General features: G+C 55.6%; 1 protein-coding gene across 1 annotated transcript in view; it reads right to left on the bottom strand.

Annotated features, from left to right (window-relative positions):
- Sspo (SCO-spondin) overlaps window positions 1-26,395 on the bottom strand; it is a 52,476-nt gene that overhangs the window by 10,439 nt on the left and 15,642 nt on the right. Inside the window, 50 exon segments of the mRNA XM_021191211.1 lie at window positions 858-1,025; window positions 1,199-1,402; window positions 1,973-2,128; window positions 2,273-2,314; window positions 2,551-2,774; window positions 2,933-3,093; window positions 3,916-4,076; window positions 4,365-4,564; window positions 4,659-4,755; window positions 5,048-5,248; window positions 5,468-5,638; window positions 5,735-5,926; window positions 6,027-6,073; window positions 6,548-6,717; window positions 8,046-8,125; window positions 8,228-8,398; window positions 8,535-8,741; window positions 8,916-8,968; window positions 9,805-9,899; window positions 10,587-10,732; window positions 10,950-11,081; window positions 11,422-11,592; window positions 11,742-11,788; window positions 12,813-13,062; window positions 13,573-13,737; window positions 14,008-14,181; window positions 15,037-15,128; window positions 15,276-15,401; window positions 15,557-15,686; window positions 15,768-15,890; window positions 15,991-16,170; window positions 16,714-16,878; window positions 16,963-17,133; window positions 18,464-18,607; window positions 18,898-19,068; window positions 20,324-20,381; window positions 21,015-21,087; window positions 21,551-21,704; window positions 21,793-21,943; window positions 22,472-22,599; window positions 22,681-22,866; window positions 23,109-23,216; window positions 23,660-23,714; window positions 23,838-23,991; window positions 24,623-24,773; window positions 24,865-25,047; window positions 25,117-25,257; window positions 25,544-25,696; window positions 25,839-26,070; window positions 26,147-26,238. Coding sequence (XP_021046870.1) covers window positions 858-1,025; window positions 1,199-1,402; window positions 1,973-2,128; window positions 2,273-2,314; window positions 2,551-2,774; window positions 2,933-3,093; window positions 3,916-4,076; window positions 4,365-4,564; window positions 4,659-4,755; window positions 5,048-5,248; window positions 5,468-5,638; window positions 5,735-5,926; window positions 6,027-6,073; window positions 6,548-6,717; window positions 8,046-8,125; window positions 8,228-8,398; window positions 8,535-8,741; window positions 8,916-8,968; window positions 9,805-9,899; window positions 10,587-10,732; window positions 10,950-11,081; window positions 11,422-11,592; window positions 11,742-11,788; window positions 12,813-13,062; window positions 13,573-13,737; window positions 14,008-14,181; window positions 15,037-15,128; window positions 15,276-15,401; window positions 15,557-15,686; window positions 15,768-15,890; window positions 15,991-16,170; window positions 16,714-16,878; window positions 16,963-17,133; window positions 18,464-18,607; window positions 18,898-19,068; window positions 20,324-20,381; window positions 21,015-21,087; window positions 21,551-21,704; window positions 21,793-21,943; window positions 22,472-22,599; window positions 22,681-22,866; window positions 23,109-23,216; window positions 23,660-23,714; window positions 23,838-23,991; window positions 24,623-24,773; window positions 24,865-25,047; window positions 25,117-25,257; window positions 25,544-25,696; window positions 25,839-26,070; window positions 26,147-26,238 — 7,206 coding nt within the window.

The following is a 26,395-nucleotide window of genomic DNA, read 5'->3' as shown; positions in this document are numbered from 1 at the left end:
AAAAAAAAAAAAAAAAAGCCAGCCCCTATTAAATGTTTTCCTGTATAAGAGTTGCTGTGGCCATGGGGTCTCAACAATAAAACCCAAACTAAAATAACCCTCTCTCTTTCCTATCAGGATTCCTAGAGGCTCCAGGGTTCATCCCCCCTCCCCATTCCCCCATATTGGTATGAACTGAAATATTAGGGGCTTGGCAGAGCCCTGGGGTTGTTTTTCTAAGTGCACAGTAAGTTCTCAGAACCTACTGTTCTAGCTGGTCATCCAGTTTGTGCTCATGAAGCTAGACCCCATCTGTGCATCTCAGAAGCCAACATTTTCGCCTGGTCTGAAGTATGAGGCAGGGTGCAGTATGAATGGGGATCTCCTGACAAATGGGTCTGGGAATGACTAAGCCCCTCAGGGCTGGGAACATTGGAAGGAAGGGTTGAAGCTAAAAGAGGAGTGGGGAAGGGGGAAGGGGGGGCTCAAGTGTAGCCTCTAATTCAGCTTACCACATGTGCCCTTAATATCCCACTGCAAGCTCTCAGAAACTTTGCCTGGGCTAAGTGGTTCTCCAGTAGTTAAGAGGGCAGACAAGGCAGGGACGATGTCGTAGGGATGAGCCAGGTAGGTGATAGAGCTCTGCATTCTACCCTCAGCCACAAAGGACCCAGATACACGTAGTACATCCCAACACGGTACCCGATCCAGCCATCCCTCCCCTGAACATCTCTGTTTTCCTTAGTAGCCCACAAAATAACAGCCTGCTTCCTTCTCCATCCCATGGGTGTAGTGGAGATGAAGGTAGAGGTGGGGGTGGAGAGAGCTTTGCAGAATTTAGCTCAGTAGGCAGGAAGTAGCTGTCACCACTGCAGTACCACACGGCATGGGATTGCAGGGCCGGACATGGTGCCTCTCCCCAACACAGGATGCTCCCCCATTCTTGGGTGGTGGACTTGAGCAGCTTCTGCTCCTCAAGGATCGACCTCCTCCACAGCTGCGATCACACCAGGACCAGGGACTCCAGTGGGACCAGCCCCCAGGCACTGGTGGAAGGAGAATGGTTCTATCAGGGCTCGGCTCAGGCAGAAGGCCCCACAGGAGCCAGGAGATGACTGGCATGATCACGAAGGCTAATGCAAGGCATCAGAGCTTCTCAGGGGGCAGGGGCAGGGGCAAGGAGGAGCCTGAAGCAGGCTTTGTCCTTAGCTCCCCTCACCTGGACAAGCTCGAAGGTTGCAGAATCGGCGCTCCTGGTACGCAGTCAGGATGTCAGGGCACCAGTGTCCACCAGGCCCAGGGGGGTGATATGCTCGGAGGCGACGCTGCTGGCCCACACCACAGCTTCGGGAGCAAGGCTCCCATGGGGCCCAGGATGTCCAGAAACAGTTCTCTGACCCACAGCCAGGGCACGGGGGCAGCACTGCATGATGAAAAAGATCTGGAGCTAGCAGAACCTGTCCCAGGCTCTCCCCTCCCCTAGGCCAGGTTCAGGTTTCTTCACCTGGGCCAGCTGTGATCTCATCCACACCCAGGGCTCCTGTTCTGTATCTGATGCTGGTGGGCGCGTGGTGGGCATGTGGTGGGCGTGTGGTGGGCGTGTGGTGGGCATGTGGTTTTGGCATCTGGGTCTGTGTGTCCTGTGTGTCTTCTTCTCACAGAGGACAGAAATCCCTGACTCAGGGGCTGCGGAGGGATGGGGAACAGCCACAGACAGTATACACACACACACACACACACACACAAAACGGATGGACGAACGGGCGGACGGGCGGACGGGCAGACGGACGGGCAGACGCACCAAGGAGCCTGCTAGACTTGGCAGAGCTCAGAGCAGCTGCTAGGGCTAACAGAGTGAACAAGAGGCGTAGAGTCAGACACTGATCACTGATCTGAGATTAGATTAGATGTTGTTCTCGGGATGGATGCTGAGCTCTAGGCGTGGGTTCAGATCAGCTGTTTGAAGGCTGTGATTAGGGCCTCAGAGCTATACCTGCACACGAGGGTAGGTTGCACGGACGTTCCTGTGAGGAGTCCCCTACTGTGCAGTTAGCCAAACAGAGGCGTGTGCGGCGGCGCCACGCCGGGTAAGCAGGGTCTGTGCAGCTGTGGGAGCAGGGAGACCATGGAGACCACGGGCCCCAGCCACCTGTGGGAAGGAGGGGTAGAGGAAAGAGAAAGTATATTTCCAAGTTGGCAGCCAAGGCTCTCCAACCCTTCCCAGAAGTAGGACGGGGAGGGAGGAGGCCCAAAGCCAGGCCATACTGTCCAGGTGCAGGGAGACTCGGGCTACCTGCAAGGCCTGTCACCGGCTCCACTGTGGATCCTGCAGTTCCTGTGTAAAGGAAATCTTGCTCAGAACTGTTTCTGGGACTCCAGTGGACCCTCCCAGCAGCACACAGAACACAGAACACATGCTAAGATCTCCACAGTGCTGGTTGGGGACCCAAACAAAAGTTTAGAGCTATTGGGCAAAAGGAAGGAAACTCCAGAGATACCAGCAGGATAAAGACAGGCTGAGCCATACCTGGCCAGACAAGTGTCTGCCTAGCTTCTGCCTGTTTCCCTTACCAGGGCATGCCGGGCTGAAGCAGTATTCCAGGTCCTGAAGGGGCCCACGGCAGCTCAGTCCACCAGGCACAAGTGTGGGAAGCACACATTGGCGGGTTCGGGTGCGGGTACCCAGCCCACCGCAGGAGCGGGAACAAAGGCTCCACATGCCCCAGGGACCAAAGCTGCCATGGACTATGGAGCATTCCTCCATAGAGCAAGACAGCTTCCCATGAACACAGGAGCTGGGGAAAGCACAAACATGGGGGACAGGACAATGTGGCCAAGGAGGCCCAGCCAGGCCAGAGGACAGAGCTCAGGGTTCCCTGTCCTTACCCTCTAATCCCTCCTTTAGCCCCTCCCCCACATTTTAGCTCAGTCCCCACCTTGCTGGTTCCCCTACCAGTTTCCACAGGCTGTTTGAAGCATCTGGCCTGGGAGCAGTTCATCTCCAGGTCCAAGGGGCTCGCCCTCGTCTCCCAGAAGGGTTGGATAGGATCTGAGGGCGGCACTAGCCAACCCCAGCTCCTGCAGCAGCACAACTGTCAACACACAGGGGCACTCCTGGGTGGGTGAACAGAAGGAGACAGTGACATCTCCCAGGAAGCTTCCTACTGGGCATCTGTGTACAGCTTCTGATGAGACTTGGGGAAAGAGAGGGAATGGAGGCAGGAGGGAAGATCTGGGCCTCAGGAGACATTTCCCAGCACACACAGAACTGAGGCCTGTAGGCTGCGAGCCAGCCTGAGTCAGCCGTCTTTCTCTACAGACAGCAAGAGCGACACAGGCAGACACTGGCAGAGGCTTCAAGACTCACTGAGGCAGAAAGAATCCTGCCAGTCATCGGAGGACTCCGGCTGTCTCAGTGTGAGACCAACACTGGTGTTCAAAGTCCTCCTGACCTTGGAGCAGCCCTTTCTCCACCAGTGTCATAATCTCTCAGTCAAGGAAATGGGGCCAGAAAATATCAGGATCTGGCTGGCAGAGGCCGCCAGGATTGGGTGTGGACTCCCAGAGCATCTATCTATCTGTTGGACTCAACAGGACAGAGGGAGCACCTGCCCGCCTTCTGTCCCCACAGCTGGAGGCAGGGATCTGGGGCCAGGTAGGGTGAAGGTATGGGGGTCTTTCCACCACAATGGCCTGGCAGGGAAGAGAGAGGCAATGAAGACCCACAGTCCCCGACACAGGGGCAGGGATGCTGGTCCACGTGCCATGTGCAGTTATGGGAGCCCAGCAGGAATGGTCTCTCAGGTTTGAGTGCTACTTAAGGTCCCATGACAAAGGGGACTTTCTAAGAGGCCACAGATACCTTGGGGGTAGGGAGCTGCCAGATGCCAGGGACAGTTAGCACAGCCTCGGGCTCCTGGCCAGCCGAGTTCTCACCTGGACACAGGCCGCATGATGCTGAAAGGTGCCCTCTGGACAGTGACACCCCTCCTCACAGTGCTCAGAGAAGCAGGCTACCTGTCCGGTGACATGAGCACAGGAGAAGGGGCACCCCTCGCTGGGCTGGCATTCCCGGTATAGTCGGCCTGCTGGGCAGCCTGTCTCTGAGACGACACTGGAGTCAGAGCCCAGCCTCACTACCTACCTCGGTGCCCACCATCTCTATAGCCTGAAAGTCATAGTGTCCACCCTCTTGGCAGTGTCCCTGCCCCAGAGGCTCCCCCACGATCTGGCTCTCTCCTCCTTTACTTGCTCATAACTAACAAGGGAAGAGAATGATAGGGGACAGAAAGAGGACTGGCTCTACAGGCACTCCGAGTCAGGCTCAAGGGACCTGACAGGACTCAAGGCTAAAGGATCACTGGGTAGAGGAAGGCTGGGCTCACCTCTGCAGACATGAGTGTGGCAAATTCGGCTCTGCTGAGCGAGTCCAGGGCAGGGGGGTCGGGCACATTGCCTGGATCGTAGCTGCTCCCCTCCCCCACAGGAAACACTGCATTTCTCCCAGGGCCCCCAGGAGCTCCATATCCCAGGACCAGGGCAGCTGGGCACCTCATGGCACTGCAGGACACCTGCCACACAGGTGCTGGGGACAAGGAAAGGGCTTCAGCAACCCAGCCTGGTCCACGCCCCTGAAGGCACCACTGTCCGGCTCCCTGGCTCACTCCCAACCCACTTACCAGTTATCACAGGGCCCAGTCACTACCTCTCCAGGTTCTAGACTCTCCCAGGAGCTGAGTGTGGACCCTACTGACCGGCTCCGGTTCTCGGGGATCCCTGAAGGCCACAGGAGTAAGGGCAAAGACTTGTCCCTCGTCCATCTGACACTCCTACGTCCTAGAACCCCTCCCAACATTGCCCATGCCCTGAAGGAAGGAGAGAGAGGCGAACTCTCTAACCTGGACTAGCTCAGGGATGGGAAACGTAGGTCTTCCAGTTCCCAGCCTATAGCCTGGGCCTGGTCCCCGTGGGTAGAGATGCAGAACCAGGCAGAGTGATAATGAACTCAATGGGCTGCTGGCGGAAGTGGGTGGGTGGCTGGGATGAGGAGAAGGGAGGTACTACTCACCCATGGCTCTAGGCTGGAAGTGACAGTGACAGTCAACTGGGAACACACAGAGCCCATCCTGGGAGAGCTGACCTGGGGGACACCCACAGCCAGACTGGCAGCCTGCTGAGCCTGGCTGGCATGTACTGCCCAGGGACAGATCCTGGCAGGAATGAGGACATGGCTGCCCACAGGGTAAGAGATCCTGGCCCCCTCCACAGTCTAGGAAGAAAGAGTTAGTGTTAAGGAGCAATCCCAAGAGGTAAGAGCCTTTTACTATGCCTACACTGGCCCTGCCCTGACACCTCGCCCAGAACCATGGGCAGGTACCTCGAGGCTGCCCTTTGAACAGTTCTATGTATAGTGGCAGTCGGAGTGAGAGGCAGCGCGTCTCTAGATCTATAAAGGACTCTTCTTCACCCCCAACCCCAAAGCCTTCACCTGTACACAGGGTGGAGTTGTTCCGACAAGGGCGACTCTGCTGATGGCCCCCAAGACAAGGCTTGCCTCCGTCAGAGGTGGGAGGATGGCTGCACACCCGGCTTCGATAGGACTGCCCCAGGCATGCGTCACAGGAAGACCATGGCCCCCAAGGGCTCCAGGCTCCATCCACTGCACCAAGAAGACAGAATCATCTTTAGGTCATCAGGGTCAGAACATACATTTGGGGCTTCTGGGACAGGGTCACAGGCCTTGTGAACATCACACCTGGGCATGCAGTGGGGTTAGGGCAGGCCTCCGTTTGATGCTGTATTCCTGTTCCCCCTGACTCCTCAGGGCATGGAGGACCCCCATGCTGGGGAGCAGGGCAGACACAGGCCCTGGAACGGGTCCTCGTTTGGCCCCTGCAGGGCTGGGAGCATGCTGTCCACTCTGACCACGGACACCAGTCTCCAGACACTGTGAACGGTAGGGTAGGCATTGGATATAGTTGATATACTCGTGAGGTCACTCTCCCTACACGCCTACCCCCCTCCCCACCCTGCAAGCTAGTGCATACCTTGGCAGGGCAGGTCCGTGCAGTTAAGCCTCCCCTCCACGCAGGTGCTGGAAGAGTGGAGGCAGAGGAAAAGATGACAGTTCATAACGGCCTCGGCCACCACGAGCTCATCTGGCTTCTGCTTCCTTCCTCTCTGTCTTTGCACCTTGGTGGTGTAGTGTACTCCTTTCTTCCTAGTCTCTTAGGCTTTGGAAGCCTACCTGTCCCCTCAGATGGCCTTTCAGGGTAGCAGTGACAGGTGTTCTGGGTTTGTTAGTGACTGTAGGTGACCCACAGGCAAGTGAAGGCAGGCAGCAGGAAGAGACGCCCTGCCTGTTGCTTGTTCTCTCCTCCTCCTGCCTCAGTTTCCCCTCCTATTAGATGTGTGTCACGGGGCCTGCTCTACATCTTCTCCAGGGGAGGGGGTACCTAGGGTGCCACTGTCTGAGCTGAGCCCCCAGGGCTTAGATGCACAGACACCAGGCAAACCAGTCTTCTCAGTATGCTGCCTCCTGCCCCGGGAATACAGCCTGGCCTCTCACCAGTGGTTACAGCCATCCGGCCTCATCAGCTGACTGCCAGCAGGGTGGCGCTTTCCAGTCAGCAGGTCCAGGCAGCTGCAGTGACTGGGCTGCACACAGATGGCCCCATCAGCACTCAGTACCTTGCCCAGGGGACAGTAGCAGCCTGGCTGGCAGTGCCACACACAGTGCTAGAGGGGTGGGCAGAGAGCAAGCAGTTTAGTTAGCAGGAAACGGCCTGCAGTGGGGAGTTAGGAAGAATTGCAGACCAAGTTGGAAGGGTGGTATGATGGTTAATCTTGATAGCTAACTTGATTTAGAATCACCATGGAAACAAAACCACACCCTAAATGTGAGCGAGGGGGTCCTGGACTGAGTCAGAGAGGTGCGGCCTCATCCCTCTGCTCCCCGATTATGGATGTGATAATGACCGCTGCCCTCAGTGCCTCTGTGCCTCCTGCAAAGTGATGGGCTTCCCCCTTCTAACAATGCACCTGAAAAAGCCCTTCCTTTCCGAACTTGGCATCTTGTCCCTGCCTCGAGTAAGGAGCACTGTGAGATGAAGGTGCCCAGAGGGAGACTTTGCAACTACCCTCTCTTTTAAGAACTGATGGAGGGCTCACCAGAGTCCCCTGCCTCTGAGAAGGGGAGAGTGGGGAGCAGGCCCTACAGGTTAACCCCTCAGCTCCCACGGAATGTATCTGAAAGCTGGGGCCCAGGAGATATGGAACCCCAATTCCCAGGGGCTGCAGACTTGGTGTGGGGTCTGCACCGATTGCCTGGGAACTGAGGCATGCCCAGACCTGCCCAGCACTCAGAGAGCAGGGTGGCAAGGGAGGCTGCGTGGGAAAGAGCTGGCGGCAGGCCTTGTTCAAGATGACCTGCAGCGACTGACTGTGCCATTCTAGATGAACTCTCCTGTACCCCTTCTCCTTCCCCATCACCTCTCTAGAGCCATCCCTGGCCCCCAGTACATATATGACTCAGGCCTCAAAGCGCCATCTTCATCTTCTGAGCTCTTACTATGTCCAATCGTTAATCCATGTCTGTCTTCCTCCCCCCAGAATGTGGGATCACAGATTCAGAAACCTTGTCTGTGTTTCCCTCCATCTGTGTCTACAGTGTGTATTCCTAAACACATACACACACACACACACACACACACACACACACACACACACTTTGTACACCAAAATGTTTATGGCACTTAAAATGATATAGTGAGATGATTTCCCCTTCCCACATGTTTATGCTGTGTTTGCAATGGCATTTTAATTTAGAAACATTGGCTGTACGGAAGCCAAGGGCTGCTGGATGAGGCTGGCTCTCTCATCAGCAAGACAGAGGGAGCCTACACTGTTGTAAACTAAAATCCAGGGCTTCAACCATCCCCACCAGGATGTCTGCCCCATTTCACTCTGCAAGAGACCATGAGCCCAAGGCCATACTCTTGGTTCCCACAAGATGTTTCTCTGGACAGCCAAAGGTCAGGTGGTAGTATCAAGGGGACCAGACTCACCACAAGGTCATCACAGGAGCGGGGACAAGGAGGACCACAGGGGCTGTACTCTGCCCCTTCGATGGCACTGCAGTTGGTCACTGGGAAGACAGAATGGGCTGAGAGTGGATTGGAGACCTTGGCCTGCCTCCCAGGACTACTTCCCAGCTTCTTACTGGGACCACCCCATCCTCAGCAGGTACCTGGGCATGGCTGGGCCTGGCAGGCCTCCCCCTGGGCCTGAGGTCCCTCACAAAAGTCCCCCAGGCCCTGGGGCGATGGCTGGTCACAGGCCCGGGTCCGGCTTCGCAGGCCTCCTCCACAGCTCCGACTACAGCTAGACCAGTGGCTCCAAGGACTCCAGGCCCCTGCTTCTGAGGGAGCAGCAGAGGAAGAAATGTGAAAAGGTTTGAGGTTGCTGGAAGCTGCTGGTACAAGGATGAGGTACCCCAGAGATGGTCCCACCCAGGGCTTCAGGGCTTCAGGGCTTCAGCTTAAAGGGCCACTTACGATTACATCCTGGCAGGAGGCACGGCTCTTCCTCAGCCTCAGGACCTGGGCAGAGGGTTGCGGGGGCAGCCACTGTGGTCAGCAGAACTGAGCTGAAGGGTGTCCCATGGGGGGACCTGGCACAGAAGCGGTGCCGGTGGCGTCGGGCAGGGCTGCAGGAGGCTGAACACACACTCCATGGAGTCCAGGATGACCATGCAGGCTGGCCTTGGGAGTATACAAGGGGCAGAGAGAACAAGAGAAGAGAATGATGCAATGTGGGGAGGTACCATGACACCTACTGCCTCAGCTCTCCTGAAGGTTGTCTCCTACCCCAACCCATACCCATGACTGCCAGGGATGGGAAGCAAGGGCACGGGAGGAATGAGAGCTCATTCTCACCTTCCTCACAAGGCCAGGAACTGCAGTTGGTGATGAGCCCAGAGATGCAGGAGCTAGAAGGAAAGGCAGAGGCTTGGGTGCACCCCAGGCTACTTGGTACCCACAGAGACTATGCTCAAACTCTGGCCCCTGCAACTTGCAAATGTGACCTTTTATTGGAGATAAGATCCTTCTAGAGGTAACTTAATTAGTAAGGTTGTTGGAGGGTGTGTGTGTGGCCAATCCAGTGTGACCTGCATTCTTGTAAGAAAAGGATATCTGGATACTGATATACCCCATGGAAGATGACAGAAATGGGGAGAAGACAGCCATCTGTAAGCCAGAAAATACCAGATTGGTGCCAAAAAGGAATTAGAACAAATGCTCCCTCAGCCCTTGGGAAGCACCGGGTCTGCCAACACCTTGATCTAGGACATGTGTGGCCATCAATGGCTGCTTTTCCAGTCCACTAGCTCCAGAATATGTGCATGTTTGTGTGCACGTGTATGTGTCTGTGCACATGTATGTATGTGCATGTGCGTGGTGTGCATGTGTGTATGTATGTGCACGTATATAGGTATGGTAGATTTTGTTACAACAGTCCTAGAAATTAACACAAGTAGGGAGAAAGAATACAGGCACTTTTTCTTCCATCACTAGAGATTTAATTAACGGTCTGACACGTGCCAGTCAAGCCCTCTGCCGCCGAGTGTGTTTCGAGTCCCTGAGAGAAGACAGACAAGGATGGGTGGCTGGGGAGCTGCAGACAGGTTCAGATGGCAGGGGAAGAATGGGCATCTCTCTGGCCAACTGCAGCCAGTACCCCCTGCTACCGAGGAAAGGCAGATGGGTACACTTGTGTCCTCAGGAATCACAGGGCTACTGTGTAACTGGGGTGGGAGGGTCTTACCAGTTCTCACATGGAAGAATCACAGCACTGCCTGAGGAATAAAGACGCCCCCTGTGGGCACAAGGACAGTCCTGGACAGGCACACACACATTGTTCTGGAATAGAAAACCCTTTGTCATCCTGGCCCCAGCCTGCTCCAGTCAAAGCCAGAACTCAGTTTCCCAGTCCATCTCAAGTGCCACCCAGACGCCTTCCACAGAGCTCTCTCCACCCAGGTCCCTCTGCCAGTGGGCAAGAGCAGACCCTCAGCTGGGGAATCACAAGGGCACATGGGCTTCTTCTTCAGGAAGAAACTGACCCCCTTCCAATGCAAGGCCTGAGACTGAACTGTTAAATGAAATCAACTGTGTGAGATACATATTTTCCATAGGAACTACGTGGCATAAACGACGGCAGAACCCCCTCCAACAAGCCCCTTCTCCCCACTCCCCGCAACCATTTTCTTTAAGGAATGTAGCTGTGTCTCTAGCCAGTACCAGGAGGCAACCCTGAGTATGCCTGAGTTATCCACTCACCTGATTGTCCAGTCTAAAACTGAGCGCTGGGTAGGCGCTGAGCACATAGTTGGTGGTGGGTAAGAAGACACACATTTGAAGGAGTAAAATTTGTAAAACACTTCCCTGATCCACGACCACTTTCGTAAACAAGAGGCCAGCTCGCTGGGGTGCCTCTAACTCAGCAGGCTCTTTGTCTCCGGTTCCAAACCTTTGGCACCGCTGACCAGGCCCCATCCCTTCCCTGCTAAACCAGGGTCCCAGTGTGGCCAGGCAGTGGGTGCTTACTAGCAGGAGCATTCCAGAGAGGCAGTAGCAGCCAGGGTGGCAGGTCTGGTCAGCCTCTCTAGGGATGCTGAGATGGGCACAGGAGGCTGGACCCTGGGCACAGTCCAGCCATTGCTGGTCCTCTGGACACACGCCTGGCACTGGTCCTGTAGACACATATGACAAACGGGCAGCACAGAGCCTGCCCACTCAGCTTCCTTCTGGGATCCTAGCAAGGAGAGGTACCACCAGTTCTGGGTCTTGTTGAGGTTGCCATAGAGGTCATACTGTTCTAAGCAACAGGGCTGCAGTGGGCAGGGTGTTTGAAGTGTCCTAGCTTGGTGGGAATGAGAACCCGAGTCTCCTCCCCGAGGCATCCCTCACCTGCACAGGGCTGCAGGCTGCAGGTAGAGAACTCGATAGGGCTGTGCGGGCCACTGCCTCGAGTGCGGTTTCGGTAGCCACCACCACAGGGCACTGAGCATGGGGTCCAGGAACCCCATGCTGCACCAGGGCCTGTGGGTAACATTCGGGTCTCTAAAGGTCTCCCCTTCCATACCCGGCACACCTCCTTGCCAAACCCAGATATCCAAACACGCTCCTTCCTCCTCATCTTGTGTAACTTCCCCTGCAAGGTCACCTCCACCCTAGGAGACCTGGTGCCTTCAGAGAGGAAGTGGGCTGTTTTCTAGGGAGGGTCTTTCTAAGGGAAAGGACTCGCAAGGCCTCTGGGGACCCTTAGCGAAGTTCCCTTCTATAACTAATGGGGCCCTGAGGGGTATTCTTGGTTTCTCTCTGGAAGGAACCCTAGATAGGTTCTTCAAGGACGTCTCAGACTCTAGGTTCCCACTCTTACCTTGGCATGGCCTCAAACTGCAGAATTCAGCGTCTAGGTTGGGACCTTGGCACTCGGCACCCCCAAAGGCAGCAGGCGGTGCAGTGCCTGCTCTAAAGCGCCGTCGAATGCCCACATCACAGCTTTGGCTACAAGGGCTCCATGGAGTCCAGGGGCTCCAGCCACAGGCCACTGCCAGGGTGAAGGGGCAGATGTCTGAGACCAGGGCAAGCTGTCCTGGGCTCTGGCTTTCCTGGGACATTACCAACACCCTAGGAGGCTATCTCTGAAGGCTCTAAAGTCACACAGTCTCTGCACTGACCCCCACATGAAGGGAGTACCTGGACAGCGCTCTGAGGTGCACACCATTTCTCCAGAGATGCAGGTGCTGCCAAGAGATGGTTCGGTGAGCTCTAAACCAGTCCACCCAGCCCTTGCCATTGAAGCACTGGATACCTGCCTCAAGGACCAGGGAGCTGGGCCACAAATATAATATTAAGTAAAGGCTGTGGCTTGGACTCTCAGACCTCCCTCCCCAAATCCAGGGGGCTCTGTGATGCTGGGGGCGAGTGCTTCTCTCTCTCTCTCTCTCTCTCTCTCTCTCTCTCTCTCTCTCTCTCTCTCTCTCTCTCTCCCCCCCCTCGGTGTGTGTGTGTGTGTGTGTGTGTGCGTGTGTGTGTGTGGCGATGTATGTGTGTTAGAGTGCCCTCTGCTGGCAAAACATGGTGTCAGTTTTGAGTACTTCAAAGAACAGAATCCAAGGGATCCTGGGCAGAGAATTACATTCAAGAAAGAGAAAACCCCTTTCAGAGGGGCTCATAAGCCCCCCGCCCCCGAGCTGAGTAGCTATGACAACTGATGGGTGCTGGTGGAGGACAGTCCATCTTCTTTAAGGATATGGCCCCGGTGGGTGGACCATTCTCTAGTGGGTGGTTCCTTACTCATAAGTAACTAGACAACAACCTTAAGTTAGAGGGCTGGAGTGGACCTGGAAGTAGTTAATGGGAGGAGTGAGGATGAACAGGGATCAAAATTATTTTATGCATATGTGAATTCGTCAAGGAATCAAATTACATTTTAAAAAGGAAGCCCCGTTTTAGTTTGTAGTTCCATTCTACACAGCACTCCAGCCTATTGCCTATCTGAAACCCAGTCTCCCCACAGTCATTGGATGAACACTTCCTGTAGACACCTGCCTTGTAGCCAGGCAGTGTCTCATTCACCGTAGTCTTCACAGGAACCATTTATCTGGTGTGTGGTCAGCATATTCAGCCCACTGCCCTCCGGCCCCAATGTGCACCAATGAGCGTATATGAATGAGTCCATTTCTGCCTGACTATGGAGCATAGCCCTTCCCTTCATACCACCTCTCCCCTGCCCTGCCCCCACCCCACCCTTCGCTGGTAACCTACCAGTTGTTGCAGTCTAGGTGAGCCACTGCTCCTGGTGCATAGAGCTGCCCGTGCAGCTGGCAGGGGCACTGGCTGCGGGGCAGGCAGCTAGCATTATGTAGGAAGAGGCCAGGGGGACAGTTGCAGCTAGGAGCACAGGAGCCAGTGCACTCCACCCCAGGGTCCTGCGCCAGGCACAGCTGAGGGCACGGACCCCCTTCCTCAAGGCACTGCTCTGCTGAGCGGAATACCATGTTCCCAGGGCACTGGGCTAGATGAGAAGACAGAGGGGGTCTGAGCCAGGAGAGATGCTGCTGATAAGGAGGAAAGCCCGGATGTAGTGATTGACAGGGCAGAGGTGAGGAAGTCCCTCCCTATAGTCCTCTCCCATTCCCTCCCCCTGTCCCAGAGCTTCGCTCCACTGGGTATGAACACTCTTGAGAACAGGAGGACACCAGTGTCTGGGCCAGGAGGACCAGGGAGCAAAGAAAACAGACTTCAGGGACAGATGCTGCTCCCAGCTGAGTTTTGCCTGAGAGCGGGCTCTGCCTCCAAGGTCACATACCCTTATCAGGGACAAGTAAAGTGTCTGGCCCAGTATCTGGTTCCCAGCAAGTGGGAAGGGTAGGGGACTTGGAGAGACACTGGAATCCCCAAAGGCTCCCCAGCTCTCTGTGCCATGTTCTGAAGTCAGAGGTCAGATAAGCGAAAAGAGAAGGCTGGAAAGGTCAAAACCCAGGGTGGACGTGGCCACCTGGAGAGTGTGGAAGCAATGTGGCACCTGTGCACGGATGCATGTTGCAGTCTCTGGTCTGAGTGTGGGGTCCTAGGCACACAGGGTTCCCAGGAGCAGAACCAGAGCAGCTGCGCCCACGAGTCTGGATGCCACCATTGCAGGAGGCTGAGCAGGTGGACCAGGAAGCCCATAAGCCCCAGGCACTTGGCACTGTCGGGAAGAACAGAGGCCATGGTGGCACAACATGGGCAGGGGAGGAAGGGACTTAGAATACTCCCAAATAATATCAATCAAAGTTTCCCATCTTTAAGGTGACTTTGGGTGCGGGTGGGATGGGGTGGTTTAAGGACATCCACCCGGTTGGTTATTTCCCCCCCTTCCTGGGGGTTGGACTAGGTCAAGGGGTCATTATCATTTGTTGTTGTTGTTGTTGCTCTTTCCACTAAGGTTCCCAGCCACACCAGAAAGGCAGGGCTGTACCTAGGCACACAGCAGGGCTGCAGGGCTCCTCCTGGGTGGCCTCTCCGGGACAGAATGTGTCCCTGGAGCTGGGGCACAGCCGAGAACGCTGCCGCCAGCCAGGGTCCCCCCCAGGGACAAGGCAGCTCTGGGAGCAGGAGGACCAGGATGTCCAGGGTGTCCAACCTGGTTTCTCTGAAAGGGAAGACAGTTATAGGCCTGTTGTACAGAGACAGGCTGGCCAAAGGGTTGGGGGTCTGGGTCAGGTCCGGAAAACCAAGAGGCTACGAAGGGCTGGGATTACTCCTGTGGCTCTGTTCTTAGGACCTGATTCTGCAGCTCCAGGTCTCACCCTTCCCGAGAGCACAGCCTTCTATGGATGCTGCCTGAACTCACGCCCATGCTTACCCACGGTTCAGCCAACAGCCCACAATGCATCCCCCATCCTCAGTCGCTCAGCCCGACTCCTCTAGATTTCGTGTGACCACTTGTCTGAGCTCACCTTTCACTCCCCACTGATTCCAGGACCCCACTACTCAGCTCCCTGTCACCCACCATTCATTCTGCCTCGAAGACCAACAGCAAGTAGCCTGAACTGCAGTGACCTTTCTTGGTCCCCACACAGCCTGAGGCAAAGGGGACAAACTGGCACCTTTATCCTGCCTCTAAGAGTCCTATCTGCCCTGGGCACCTGAAGCACACAGCAGCCTCATTCTTCCAGCCTCTGCAGACATCTGTCCCCACAAGCCAACCTGCCCAGGTATCCAGGAAGTTTACACAAGAGCCTGTCCCACCCCAGAGCCCACTAACCTATCCCGGTTCCAGGACCACAGCTTGGATGGGTGGGCACAACTACTCTTGCTTCCACTTTCTGGCTATGCCTCACCTTCCACAGAACCCACTGCAGTTTCTGTTGGCACTGGAGTTCAGGCAGGAAAGGCGACACGGAGACACCAGCCTCCTCCAGCACAGCTTCGCTCACTAGCCATCCAAGGAACCAGCCAGGCCAGGGACTTGGGAAGAAGGAGGTAGCCCCCTGTTTTACAGTACCTGTCCCACAGTCTGTGTAGCAGGCCTGCAGTTCCTGCCCGTCACCTTCACACGGGGAACCTCCAAATGCCGCAGGAGGGTTGGTAGGGGACCTGAAGAGAGACTTGCATGAGCATCTGTCTTCTTTCTTCACCAGCCAGCACTCCTGCCCTCCTTATCCTTTTCCCATCCATTCCTCCCAGGGCAGCCCGCTCTGATCCTCTCTCCCCATCTCTCCCACTCTCGCCACAGCTCCACACCTGAACCTGGCCCTCACTCCAGAGCCACAGGAGCGATCACAAGCAGTCCAGGGGGACCAGGCAGACCAGCCACACGACTGGGAGCAGGCCCCTGGCTGACACAGCAGTGTCCCCTTCTCACATATGCTGCAGAGGGCAGGAGGGAAGAGGTCCATCAGCACCAGGAGCCTCTCTCCCCTCAGCACCATCTCTCGATCCAGAGCCCTCCCCTGGCCTAGCACCCGCTCCCACCCCAGTATTCAACCCTGGACCAGCACCACCCCTTAGTGGAGCATGCTCACCATTGGCTGCAGTTGTCCAGCAGGAAGGCCAGTCTGGGCTGCATCAGCTTTTGGCCCACCAGGCAGGGACATTCAGAGAGAGGCAGGCAGTGAGAGTCCTGGAGGAAGAGCCCAGGAGGGCAGCGGCATCCTGGGTGCAAGGAAAGGTCACTTAGGGGCAGTGCTGAGCTTGGGAGGGCACTCTTTCTTCCTCTTTTGGGCTCAGCCTCACCTTCCATACAGTGCCCACTGCAGCTTCTGTTGGCTTCCGGGTCCAGGCAGGAGGGTGGACATGGGGGCACTAGTCCCTTCTGGCACAGCTCAGCATTCACATGCACAAGGCCTGGCTCACAGTCTGAGCAGAGAAGAGCTCAAGTAGGGTGGGCACCGGAAGATCCTGAGACAAACCCTGGGACTCTACTGTCAGAGGTCCCTCCCAGCCAACTTCCCTTTACCTGTGTCACCTGGGCAGAGCTGCAAGTTGCAGGGCACCTTCTCATGGGAAGGCCCAGGGCATGGGGCACCACCATTCTTGGGAGGAGGGTCCACACAGCTCCTCTGGCGACTCTGGTGGCCACCTCCACAGGAGACACTGCAGGCCGTCCAGGGCCCCCATTCTGCCCACGCCCCGGCTACTGTAGAGGAAGAAGGGGGTCCACCAGAAAGACTCCAAGGAGACAGGCTGGGTAGAAAAAGAGCCAAGCCAGGGAGCCTCTCCCAGCCCCTTGGGGGCCAGTGGCCTGGCATCCAAGGGCAGCACCCTAGCGGTTCTAAAGTCCTTGTATTGTGGAAAACTGCCCGTGGGTGAGAAAACCAGCAAAAAGCCACCCAGTAACTGTGAGGATAGAGTTCCAGCCTCGGCAAGGTTACACTGGCAAAACCCCGAAGTGGCACACGTCTGGCAGCCGTGGTACAGGGAAGCTACCAAAGCCAGGGGAATACCAGTATGCAGCATGAGAACCCTGCGTGAAGAGATTCCCTCAGGCTACCTAGGCAGGCAAGGAAGGGTGGGTGGGGCCAGAGGAGTGAGTATCCTGACAACTCTGTGAAAGCTGGGATCACGGGGCTATCTTTGTGCTAGAGTCCCAAAAGCCTGGACACAAGGGGAGCAGGGTACTTGTTGAGTGTCTCCCACAGCAAGCGGCCAACCCCTCCTTCCTTCGGGGGTGCTAGGCTACCTGGGCAAGCTTGCACAAAGCAGGTCTGGCTACGGAACTGGTCCAACAGACAGCTGCCTCCAGGCAGGGGAGTTCTCAGCAGCTCTCGGTGCTGGAAGATGAGGCCCAGGCCACAGCTGCGGCTGCAGTCACTCCAGCCAGACCAAGGTGCCAACACACAGTCCACTGCAGGGGATGGCACACCAGGGCTTAGAAGGAGGCTCAAGCAGGAATAGGACCCTCAGGATGGTGCCTCAGGCCAGCACGTACCACAGTTATCTTCATCAGAGCCATCCTGGCAGTTCACCTGAAGGTCACAGCGTTGCTCAAGAGGTAGACACTCTCCGCTGCCGCATCTCAGCTGATGTGGGGAGCAGAGGGCCCTTGAGGCTGGTAACCCAGGGAGGGCAGTAGTAGGCACAGTGAAGGGCTCAGCACTTGCTGCCAATTGGTCATTTGAGGAGAGAGAAGGGAGCCACATAAATGATTTCTGGCTGGGTGAGAAACTGAGTCCCTTGAACTTGATCAGGACAGTTTGCTGAGCAGGGGCTCTGGCCTTTCCATTTCTCCCAGTGCTTCTGGCATCTTCCACCCAGGATGAACCCACACAAGGTCTTTGCTCTACACAGTTCTCAGTTTCTCCACTTTCCAGAGAGAAGTCGGTGTATGCAGAACAGCCCTTCCCCTTGTTTATCCTCTCTCTCCGAATGGGTTCTCCCCAGGATGCCAGTTACTATAATTGGTTAACACCTTTTCTTTGAATTGGAAAACCAAACTTTGATGAAAATGATCTACCTTGGATGGATGGATGGATGGATGGATGGATGGATGGACAGATGAGTAGACTGTGTGGATAGATGGATAAATATGTGGGTACATGGATAGATGGATGGACACAGAGATGAGTGTATGAATTAAGTAGATGGTAAGTAAATAGGTGGGTAGGCAGGTGTAAGAGTAAACAAATGAATGTATAGACAGACAGACAATAGATAATAAGATAGCAAGTGGATATGTGGGAAGATGGGTAGATAGATGGGTCAATAGATTAATGGATATACATTTGGAGAAAGGAATGGACATGCTGAATAAATGATCAGATGTATGGATATGTAGATGAAAAGATGAGTGTGTGTATGCATGGATAGATTTAAGAGTATATGGGTGGGGTTAGAGATACCTCAGTGGTTAAGAGCACTGCTTGCTCTTCCAGGGGACCCATGCTTGATTCCAAGCACCCACATGGTGGTTCACAACCATTTTAATTCTAATTTCATAGGATTCAATATCTTTATCTGGTTTCCATGAGTACACGCATGTGGTATATACTTATGCATGCACGTGCCACACACACACACACACACACACACACACACACACACACCCCACAAATAAAAACAATAAAAATACTTTTAAAAAGAGAAGGTGATGACAGACACATAAAGAGGTGGATGGAGCAATGGGTAAGTGGGTGGGTAGATGGGGGAGTGTGGGAGGATGGATGGATGCATCAACAGAGAAGTGGGAGGTAGACTGATGGACAGTTGAGTATTCTCAGCAGCCAAATAGGTTTAACAAAACAGGCTGAGACCCAATGCCTAGCCCGTTCTCTTCATCATCTTCAAAGACTCTGATGCTCCTAGTCACTTTTTTTTACAATTTCTTCCTATTCCCTGCTGCTCCAGTCCTTCCTATATCCTTCCCATATGAGCTTCCCAGACCTGAAACCCTCTTGGCATCCCCCATGTGTGATGCAGTCCCTCCAGCTCACCACAGTGCTGCTCATCGGAGCCATCAAGACAGTCCTCCCTCCCGTCACACAGCTGCTCCTGCTCCACACAGCCCAACACATCACAGGGCACCTGCCCAGGGCCACACCGCACGGGTGGGAAGGGCCTGGGGCTGACACTTTGGCCTGCAGACAGGACACCATCACAGGATGCCAGCTGACTAGGGAACCAGCCACCCTTACCCTTGGCCAGTTCCTAGCAGCCTCCAACTTCTCTCCTCTTAGTGTCTAGGATACATCACTTTCTGCCTTTCTTGGGATAATGAAAATGGAGTGAGTGAGTCAGAAAGGCCCATTCTAGCAAAAAATGATGTGGAGCCATGTGACCTGGATCTAAGTGATGAACCTCTTACGGCTTCTGCTCCTCACAGAGAAGCTGGGTTCACACGGGTTTTTCCAGGGAGAAGAGTCTTTACCAACAGGAGTTCCTGGTGTGACTGAGTGTGGAGGTTGCACTGTCACAGCTGCCATTCCTGGGTGTAGGCTCTTGGCACCGGGAGGGAAGGTGGAGGTGGCGGTCAGTGTCTGCATGGGCGGCCCTGAAACAGGCAGAGTGCCCTCAGAAGCACAGAGATCTGCTGTCTCCCCTGAGGATGGAGGGGGAGTGAGACATCACTGCCTCAGCTCCCTGGCCTAGGAGAGGTGGTGAGACAGGCTCTGAAGAAGACACCCCTGGTTCCCACGAGGCGCAGGATAATCACAGCGATCACAGGACCCCTCAGAGAGAAAGAAAGGGTTTATATCCCCCAAGGAGCAAGAGAAGAGGGTTAGGGGAAAAACAGATGTGGTCTAATACTATACTCTAGCTGCCCGAAAACACAGCAGCTTCCCAGGATGAGTTCACTGTGAAATAAGGCATTAAGAAATGAGAACGAACTGTAGCCATTTAAACATAATAGCAGGAGGAGCAAACGTGTCTGAGACTCGGGATGGGGCACGGCTGCTGATGTGAAGACACAGACATGACTTGAGCTTCCTGACAGCTGTAGTGAAAAAGGAGAGCCAGACATGCATTTTCTGCCAACATATTCATTTTCAAAGACAGCCTTTTTTTGGAACCAGACTTAGAATGAGGCTAGGATTCATCCCAGGAGCCCACATGTTGTAGATGTGATTTTTTTTTTTTTTAAACAAAGGACACAAAGACATGGTGCCGCCAGACTGTTGAACAACTTCTAGAATTCACAGGGAAGGGCCTCCTATTCTCATAGGCGAGGAAACTGAGGCACAGGGTTGGGATGGTTTGTCTAATATCTCCCAGGGCAGTCAGGATAGCTTGCTCCTTCGGTGATCCCTACCATCCCACCCCACACTGGGACAGCTCTCTTGGGGTCCATGGTGCAGATGGCTGAGCAGTAGCCATGGGGAAGCTGGTACATGCTGGGTAGGGAGTCCCTTTTCCTGTTCAGAAGCACCCTCAGATAGGCACCCTCCCTACTCTCCTGCCGACTTAGGGCATTTACTGCCACCAAACACTTTAGAATAACACCTAACATCATGGTTAGATGAGCAGGAAGACAAAGACGGGGCCAAGTGGTAGCTCAACTCTCTCACGAAGGCTGGTCCAGGATAGGGGCTGGGGGCGGCAGCGATAGAGACAACTGTATGGCCCTACAAACTGTCTTTGTCCCTCAGATCTGACATCCTAGGTCTAGTACGCTGAGCAGGTCAGAACCTGGCCATGCGCCTGGTGAGCGGTGTCTCTTGACTCTATAGCTCTCTAGTCTTGGGAGAATTAGGAGGATGGGGTTTCAGCCTCTGGACCGCCACTGCCTTTGCTCTACAAGGGGAAGGGATGACAAGGGTGAGATGTGGGGAGGGGTTTGGAGTCTGTGCACACACCTTCACCAGGCGAAGACGATTCCTGCTTGGGCTGCTGGGGCTCTGTGTCTGGCAGACCCTGCCGAGGGAGAGAGCTTAGCCAAGTCACAGCTTCCTCCTTCCCACCTCTGTTTCCAGAAGCCCAGAGGTAATTCTCCTGCAAGGTAGGGAGGCTGAATATCCCAAGGTACTGGCCCACAGAACTCATAACTGAGCTAACCTCCCCTGGCAGGTAGATCACCTGAGCCTAGGCATCCTCACACATTGGCCCACCTGTGCAACCACTTCAGCTCTTTCCCCCAAAGCTCTGGGCCTCCCCAATGCTCTGAGCAGGTTGTTTGTCAATGGAAAGTGCCCTGTCCCCCTTTGGGTTACAAATATCCCCATCCTTCAAGCTTTGTCCCAGATACCCCAGGCATGGAGTCTAAAAGCAAATGCCCTGGTGTCTCCTCACCCATGACAGAGTCCTTGCCGCCCAGACCGCACCACCTCGATGGCCTGCCCTGTCCATCTCCACACCACTCTGTCCCTCCAGCACTCAGCACCCTACCTCATGCCAAGCTGGCTCCCAGACAGTTCAGGACTGAAGGTCTGACAGAATAGCATCGGGAAACACAAGCTGGAGGAAAAGCCACTGAATGCATGCAGAGGGAGGACGATGAAGATGCAGGAAATGCATGGCTGAGGGAGTGGAACTCAAATCCCCACTCACCTCTCTGGGATGGAACGGAAACTTTCCAGGCTGAGTCGGGGAGAGGGCTGGGGTCCTGGCCGTGGGATGGACTCTAGGAAGAAAAACCACCAAGAGGGTTCCAGGGAATCTCCTAGCCCTGGAGCCCAACCATTCCAAAGAGATCAGGGGGGTCTAGGCCAGGGTAGGGCATTCAGGAGGGGCACTGCCCACCAAGGTTGGCAAAGGTGAGGTCCAACAGTAGTCTCAGTTTGATCATGTCATGATCACCAGAGGATGGGTAAAGCACTCCCACTGCCACCCTCGGGACCAGGTAGAAACTGAGTGACTCCCGGCGATCTATCACGCTGGGTGGTGGTGGTCTTAGCTCAGGGACCATCCTTTGAGAGTTGCTAAACTCCAGGTATCAGGAGAACGTACAGAACCCAAGACTCTGATGGAGGTAAGGGCTGAGGGGCACCCAGCTATGACTCCTCAACAGTCACAGTTTGAGAAGGCAAGACAGCGTTCCTCCCATTCACCTTTCCACCTATGTCCAGCCCGAGGCCAGACCATACCTGCTGGTAGTGCTTGCACGAAGGGGCCCACATCCCTCCTCATCAGAGCCATCCTCACAGTCCACAGCACCATCACATGGACCACCCTTTGGGGCACATTCGCCACTGGCACAGCGGTGCCTGCTCCCTGGACATAGGGGTGCCAATGGGGACCCTGTGGAAAATATACGACTGAGGACTCCTGACATCACACGGCCCACCCTTGTCCCTCCAGCTCCCAAGCTGACCTGTTCCTGGCTTACAGCCCAGTAGCTCCACCCATAGGAAGATATTGTGCTGATTGTTGTCTCTGAGGTGGCCATCACGTGGCCACACCCTGATGTACCTTGCCTGTACCATCTGGTCGAATGTCCATACCTCAGGGGCCATATGGTTCCAGCTCTCTGGGGAAGACTGTGGAAGACATTACTTGCTGCCCAAGTCCCACCTCTTGCTCAAGCCACCATTGTAACTGTTTTGGTGTCCCTCCTGAGTCCCCCCAACCCTCATGACATGGATGTTACTTCCATATAAAGCAGGTACTCTTTAAGGAGAATGGGCATGAGTGGACTGAGTCCTAAGGCTGCAGGGGCCTGTGTTCCTGGGGAGAACACCCACCCCTAAAGGAATAGTCCTGTGCAGAGGCTGCTGCAGTGACCTCTGCTTCCGAGGGCCTCTGTGAACTGGCTGTGGTCCCAGCCTGCCCTTTCACACGCTGGCAGAGGGTCGTGTATGCAGATTCTAAGCTACTTTGGTGTTTTCAGATGTCCCTAGACTCTCAACTCTACTGAGCATAGTCTCTGCTAGTTAGCAGGTGATCCACAGACATCTAAAGCAAGGACTGTCGCCCAGGGGAATGAGCGTGCCTTAGGGACCATGGCTGTGGCATCCACAAAGGGGTTTGTTGGGCCACCTGCCCCAGGGCACTGGAGGGCTCAGTACCTTGGGTGGGGGCAGGGTACTAGACAGAGAGTTGAGATAATTGTGCCACAGTAGACTGTCACTGCTGAACTGGAGCGACAAAGTGGAGACATGAGCGGCAGAAGAGCCAGCCCTCTGCACAATGATGCCTGAGGGGGGACAGGGAAGGGTTAGCATTGAGCCAGCCACTCCTCCCCCACCCCCTATCCTGTCCCCTCCTCCTCACGGACCAGTGAGGTTCCGAGGCCAACCCAGGTCCAGCTGCAGATAGAGTGGCTCGGTGTGCCACTCAGCAGAAGCACCCTCAGGCCCTGCCGTGGGAGCTTCCCCGGGGTCAGCCCTGGTGGTGTGTTCCAGGTGCTGGGATGGTGCCCACATGGGCAATCCAGCCAGGCCCAGGGGAGAATAGCAGGCATCTGGGCACAGGAGAGAAAGAGAGAGGTAGGCTCGAGCATGGCAAAACCGAGGGTGGCAGGGACAATCAGGGAGCCACGGGGGAGATGCAGCACAGAGGACAGAAACATGGAACAAGGGTGGGGCAGGGCTGGGGCGTGCAACTTGGGAAGGGTGACTTCGCCACCGGCAGGGGACTGGGCCAGAGATTCTGTTTCTCTAAAGGTCTGACAACCGCTAGGGCAGTCCTTCTCGGCAGTCTTACCTGCCGTGGGGGGAGGCAGAACATAGGTGACCAGAGGGGCTCCAATCTGAGGGCTGGGGGCAGAGGCAGGGGCAGGAGTGGTCATGGGGATCATTGTCTGGTTCTTTTCTGTGTAGAGACCCAGTGGTCAGGAGAAAGAGTGGGAGAGGCTGCCACCAGCTACCAACCCAGCACTCAGGTCCCCCCTTCCTGGAACACGTTCCCTCTCATGGCTTCTCAGGGACAAATGCCAGCTGGGATGGGTGCCTCCTTTCTGTGGATGCATTGGGGCTTTCCGCCTCCACTCACTACTTAGAGAACAGAATAAAACTCCCAGGCTAAAACAACCTTCAGATGAGTGTGGACCAGGTGCCGTTCTAACCTATGTAGGCGTTAGGGAGAGACTCATTGTGAAGTGAACAACCTATGTAACGGTACATGCTAGGCGGGCACTAGCTTCCTCAATTTGTAAAAATGCCTTTAGGATAAGGAAACCCCACCACAGCTCCCTGCCATAGCCTTCAGTGGATTCTTCTCGTCTTGAGGCTCTGCTGCTCTCCAGTCCCACTCACCAGGCAGCGCACAGTGGCAACACGATTCTCCCATCCCCTCCACCAGGACCCAGCCCTGTGGGAAGATAGGAGCCAAGCCACTTGTCCATCACCGATCCACACCATCGTTTTCCCCAGGCCTGGATGGTCCATATCACCTTTCCAGGCCCCGCCCTCTCCACATTCCCAGGCCCCTCACCTGGGGACAGCTGCCTATTGGGCAATAGGGGGAGCAGCGTGTGATACTCCTGTGCAGACACTCACACACCATGCAGGGGCCCCCACGCCAGCGTTCCCCGACATGGTACATGAGGCCCCACTGTTCACAGCCCTCACAGGGTTCTGTCTGGCACCTGGGAAGGGAGACATGGTTACAGCTCCAGGAGAAGGGAGTTCGCTCAAAGCTACCTCCACCCTACTTGGTGGACAAAGGGCATTCCTAGGCTTGTAATAAAACTAAGAAAGTCCTGGGTAAATGTTTGGTGATGCTGTATTCCCACTCTATCCCTGGAGGTTCCATAGGAGAGAGAAGCACTTTGGGCCAACACCGCAGGTAAACACAGCCTGCCCCAGAAGAGCTGAAATGACTGTGCCCCTACAAGCCGCACCAGATGTGCTCTCCACCCACGAGAGATACAGATCCATTCCTGCCACTGGGTTGCTCAAACTCTATTTGTAGGCTCCTGGATCTAGCAAGTACAAGGGTGACATAGGAAAAGACGGCTGAGGTATCAGTTGGGGGTCAGACAGCAGGTTGCTAGTCTGGGGTCTCCGGGGTCAGACAGCAGGCTGCTAGTCTGGGGTCTCCGGGGTCAGACAGCAGGCTGCTAGTCTGGGGTCTCCGGGGTCAGACAGCAGGCTGCTAGTCTGGGGTATCCGGGGTCAGACAGCAGGCTGCTAGTCTGGGGTCTCCGGCTGATATGAGGGGATCATAGTTTACCTCCTGAGCAAGGGTAGAGGATAGATTGTGTCCCCATCCTGTACCTTCGGGCTTTGCGGTGGATGCCACGGCACTGGCGACCGTGCCCAGAGAGGCGTGGGTTGTTAGGGCTCCGGAAAGACCACTGGAGGCTCTGGCTGCTGCAGGGGCCCAGGCACTCTGCCCAAGGGGACCAGGAAGACCAGCCACAATCCACTGAGTGACAACAGAAGTCAGGGCTCGGTGGTCTGGAGAGGAAGCAGCCCCCCCCCAACCTCCCCAGGGAACGGCCTGAACAGAGGCTTACCAGCACATTCTGGATTGGGCCTGCAGCGATGTGGCTGCCCATCCTGGCAGACGCAGAGCTGGCAGTCCATCTTGATGCGTTGTCCAGGCCAGTAACGGGCACCATCCACCAAGCAGGGGCACTGCCTGGGCCTCACACACTGGCCCTCAGTGCTCAGCACCTTCCCTTCCGGGCACCAGCAACCTAGATAAAGCCCAGCATTAGGCGTCATGCAAAGCAAGGCCTCAACAGACCCAGCCCAGACCCCCTCACCTGGGCTGCTGCAGGGCCTGTCAGGAGGGCACGCGGCCTGACCAGAAATGTCATCACAAGTCAGAGGGCAGGGGGCACACGTCCGGAATACCAACTCCCCAAAGCAAGTGGCATTGAGGCAGCCCTCCTGAGGGCAGGGGCCTGAAAGTGGGCAAGGGCAAAGTCAGAGCCCTGAGAGAGGCATCTGCAGCAAAGGCCCGGTGTCCATCACATTCTGCACGCACCACAAGCCTCCATGTCTTCAATGTCTCACGTGGTAACTCCCATGCCCACAGTACCCTCCTGTAACCTTCTGTTCCTGCTGTCTCCTCCCACTGACCCACTACCCACCCACCCCAAGGTCCCCTCCCCCAACATTCACCTACCCACTCAGCATCCAATCATCAGTCACCTTGTGCCCTTGCTGTGCCCTCTCCCCTTTACTCACTGGTCTGGCGGGTGCTACGAGTGCTTCCAGGCAACAGGGCACAGTCCTGGCCCCCATTCTGGGGTGGCTGGCACTGGCGATGCCGTGTCGTGGTGCCCCCACAGGGTTCAGAACATGGAGACCAGGGAGACCAGGAGCTCCATTCGCCATCCACTGCAAGGGAGGGCCAGGACAGTGGGGGGTGGGGGTGGGGGGTGCGGGCTTTGAGGCAGGGCTAGGCTTAAGAGCCTCTATTGTCACCTCTGTCCCTAGGACCTTCTGCCCCACTTCCCCTGTCAGATGTCCCTTCCCTCACCTGGGCAGGCTTCCATGAAGCAGGCCTGTGACTGGTGCTGCAGGCCCGGGCAGTTCTGTAGCACCTGGAGACTGGATGTGGAGCAGTTCCGGTTCCGACTCCGTACGCCAGACCCGCAGGTCTGACTGCATGGCGCCCATGGACCCCAGGAGCCCCAGGCCCCACAACCCTGCTCATCCAAAGAGGGCTCTGCTTCATCTGCCAATTCACAGTCTGGGTTCCCATCACAAACCTGGGAAAGCAGCAGGGCCAGGCTTCTGGTTAGGTTATAAAGTTCGAGCCTACCCACCCAGGCTTGAGACTCTTACCAGCAGGAAATCAATGCAAGTGCCATCAGGACAGGAGAATTCTGGACAGGGAGCCCCTGTCCTGTTGGGGCCTCCTGAGGCTGATTGCTCCTCTGGGGAAGAAAGAACAGTTAGCTAGAAATTACAGCCATTTCCTAGAAAGCAGGAAAACTGTCCATAGTACAGTCCAGCTCATCCTCGCCCTGGGGACAATCTAGGATCCCATCACAGAGCTGCCTGGGACTCAGGCACAGCCAGGGAGCCAAACCA

The sequence above is a fragment of the Mus pahari genome, chromosome 2, assembly GCF_900095145.1.
Source record: "Mus pahari chromosome 2, PAHARI_EIJ_v1.1, whole genome shotgun sequence".
NCBI lineage: Eukaryota > Metazoa > Chordata > Mammalia > Rodentia > Muridae > Mus > Mus pahari.
The sequence above is the reverse complement of the archived record's forward strand: the minus strand, read 5'-3'. Positions and strand labels throughout refer to the sequence as shown.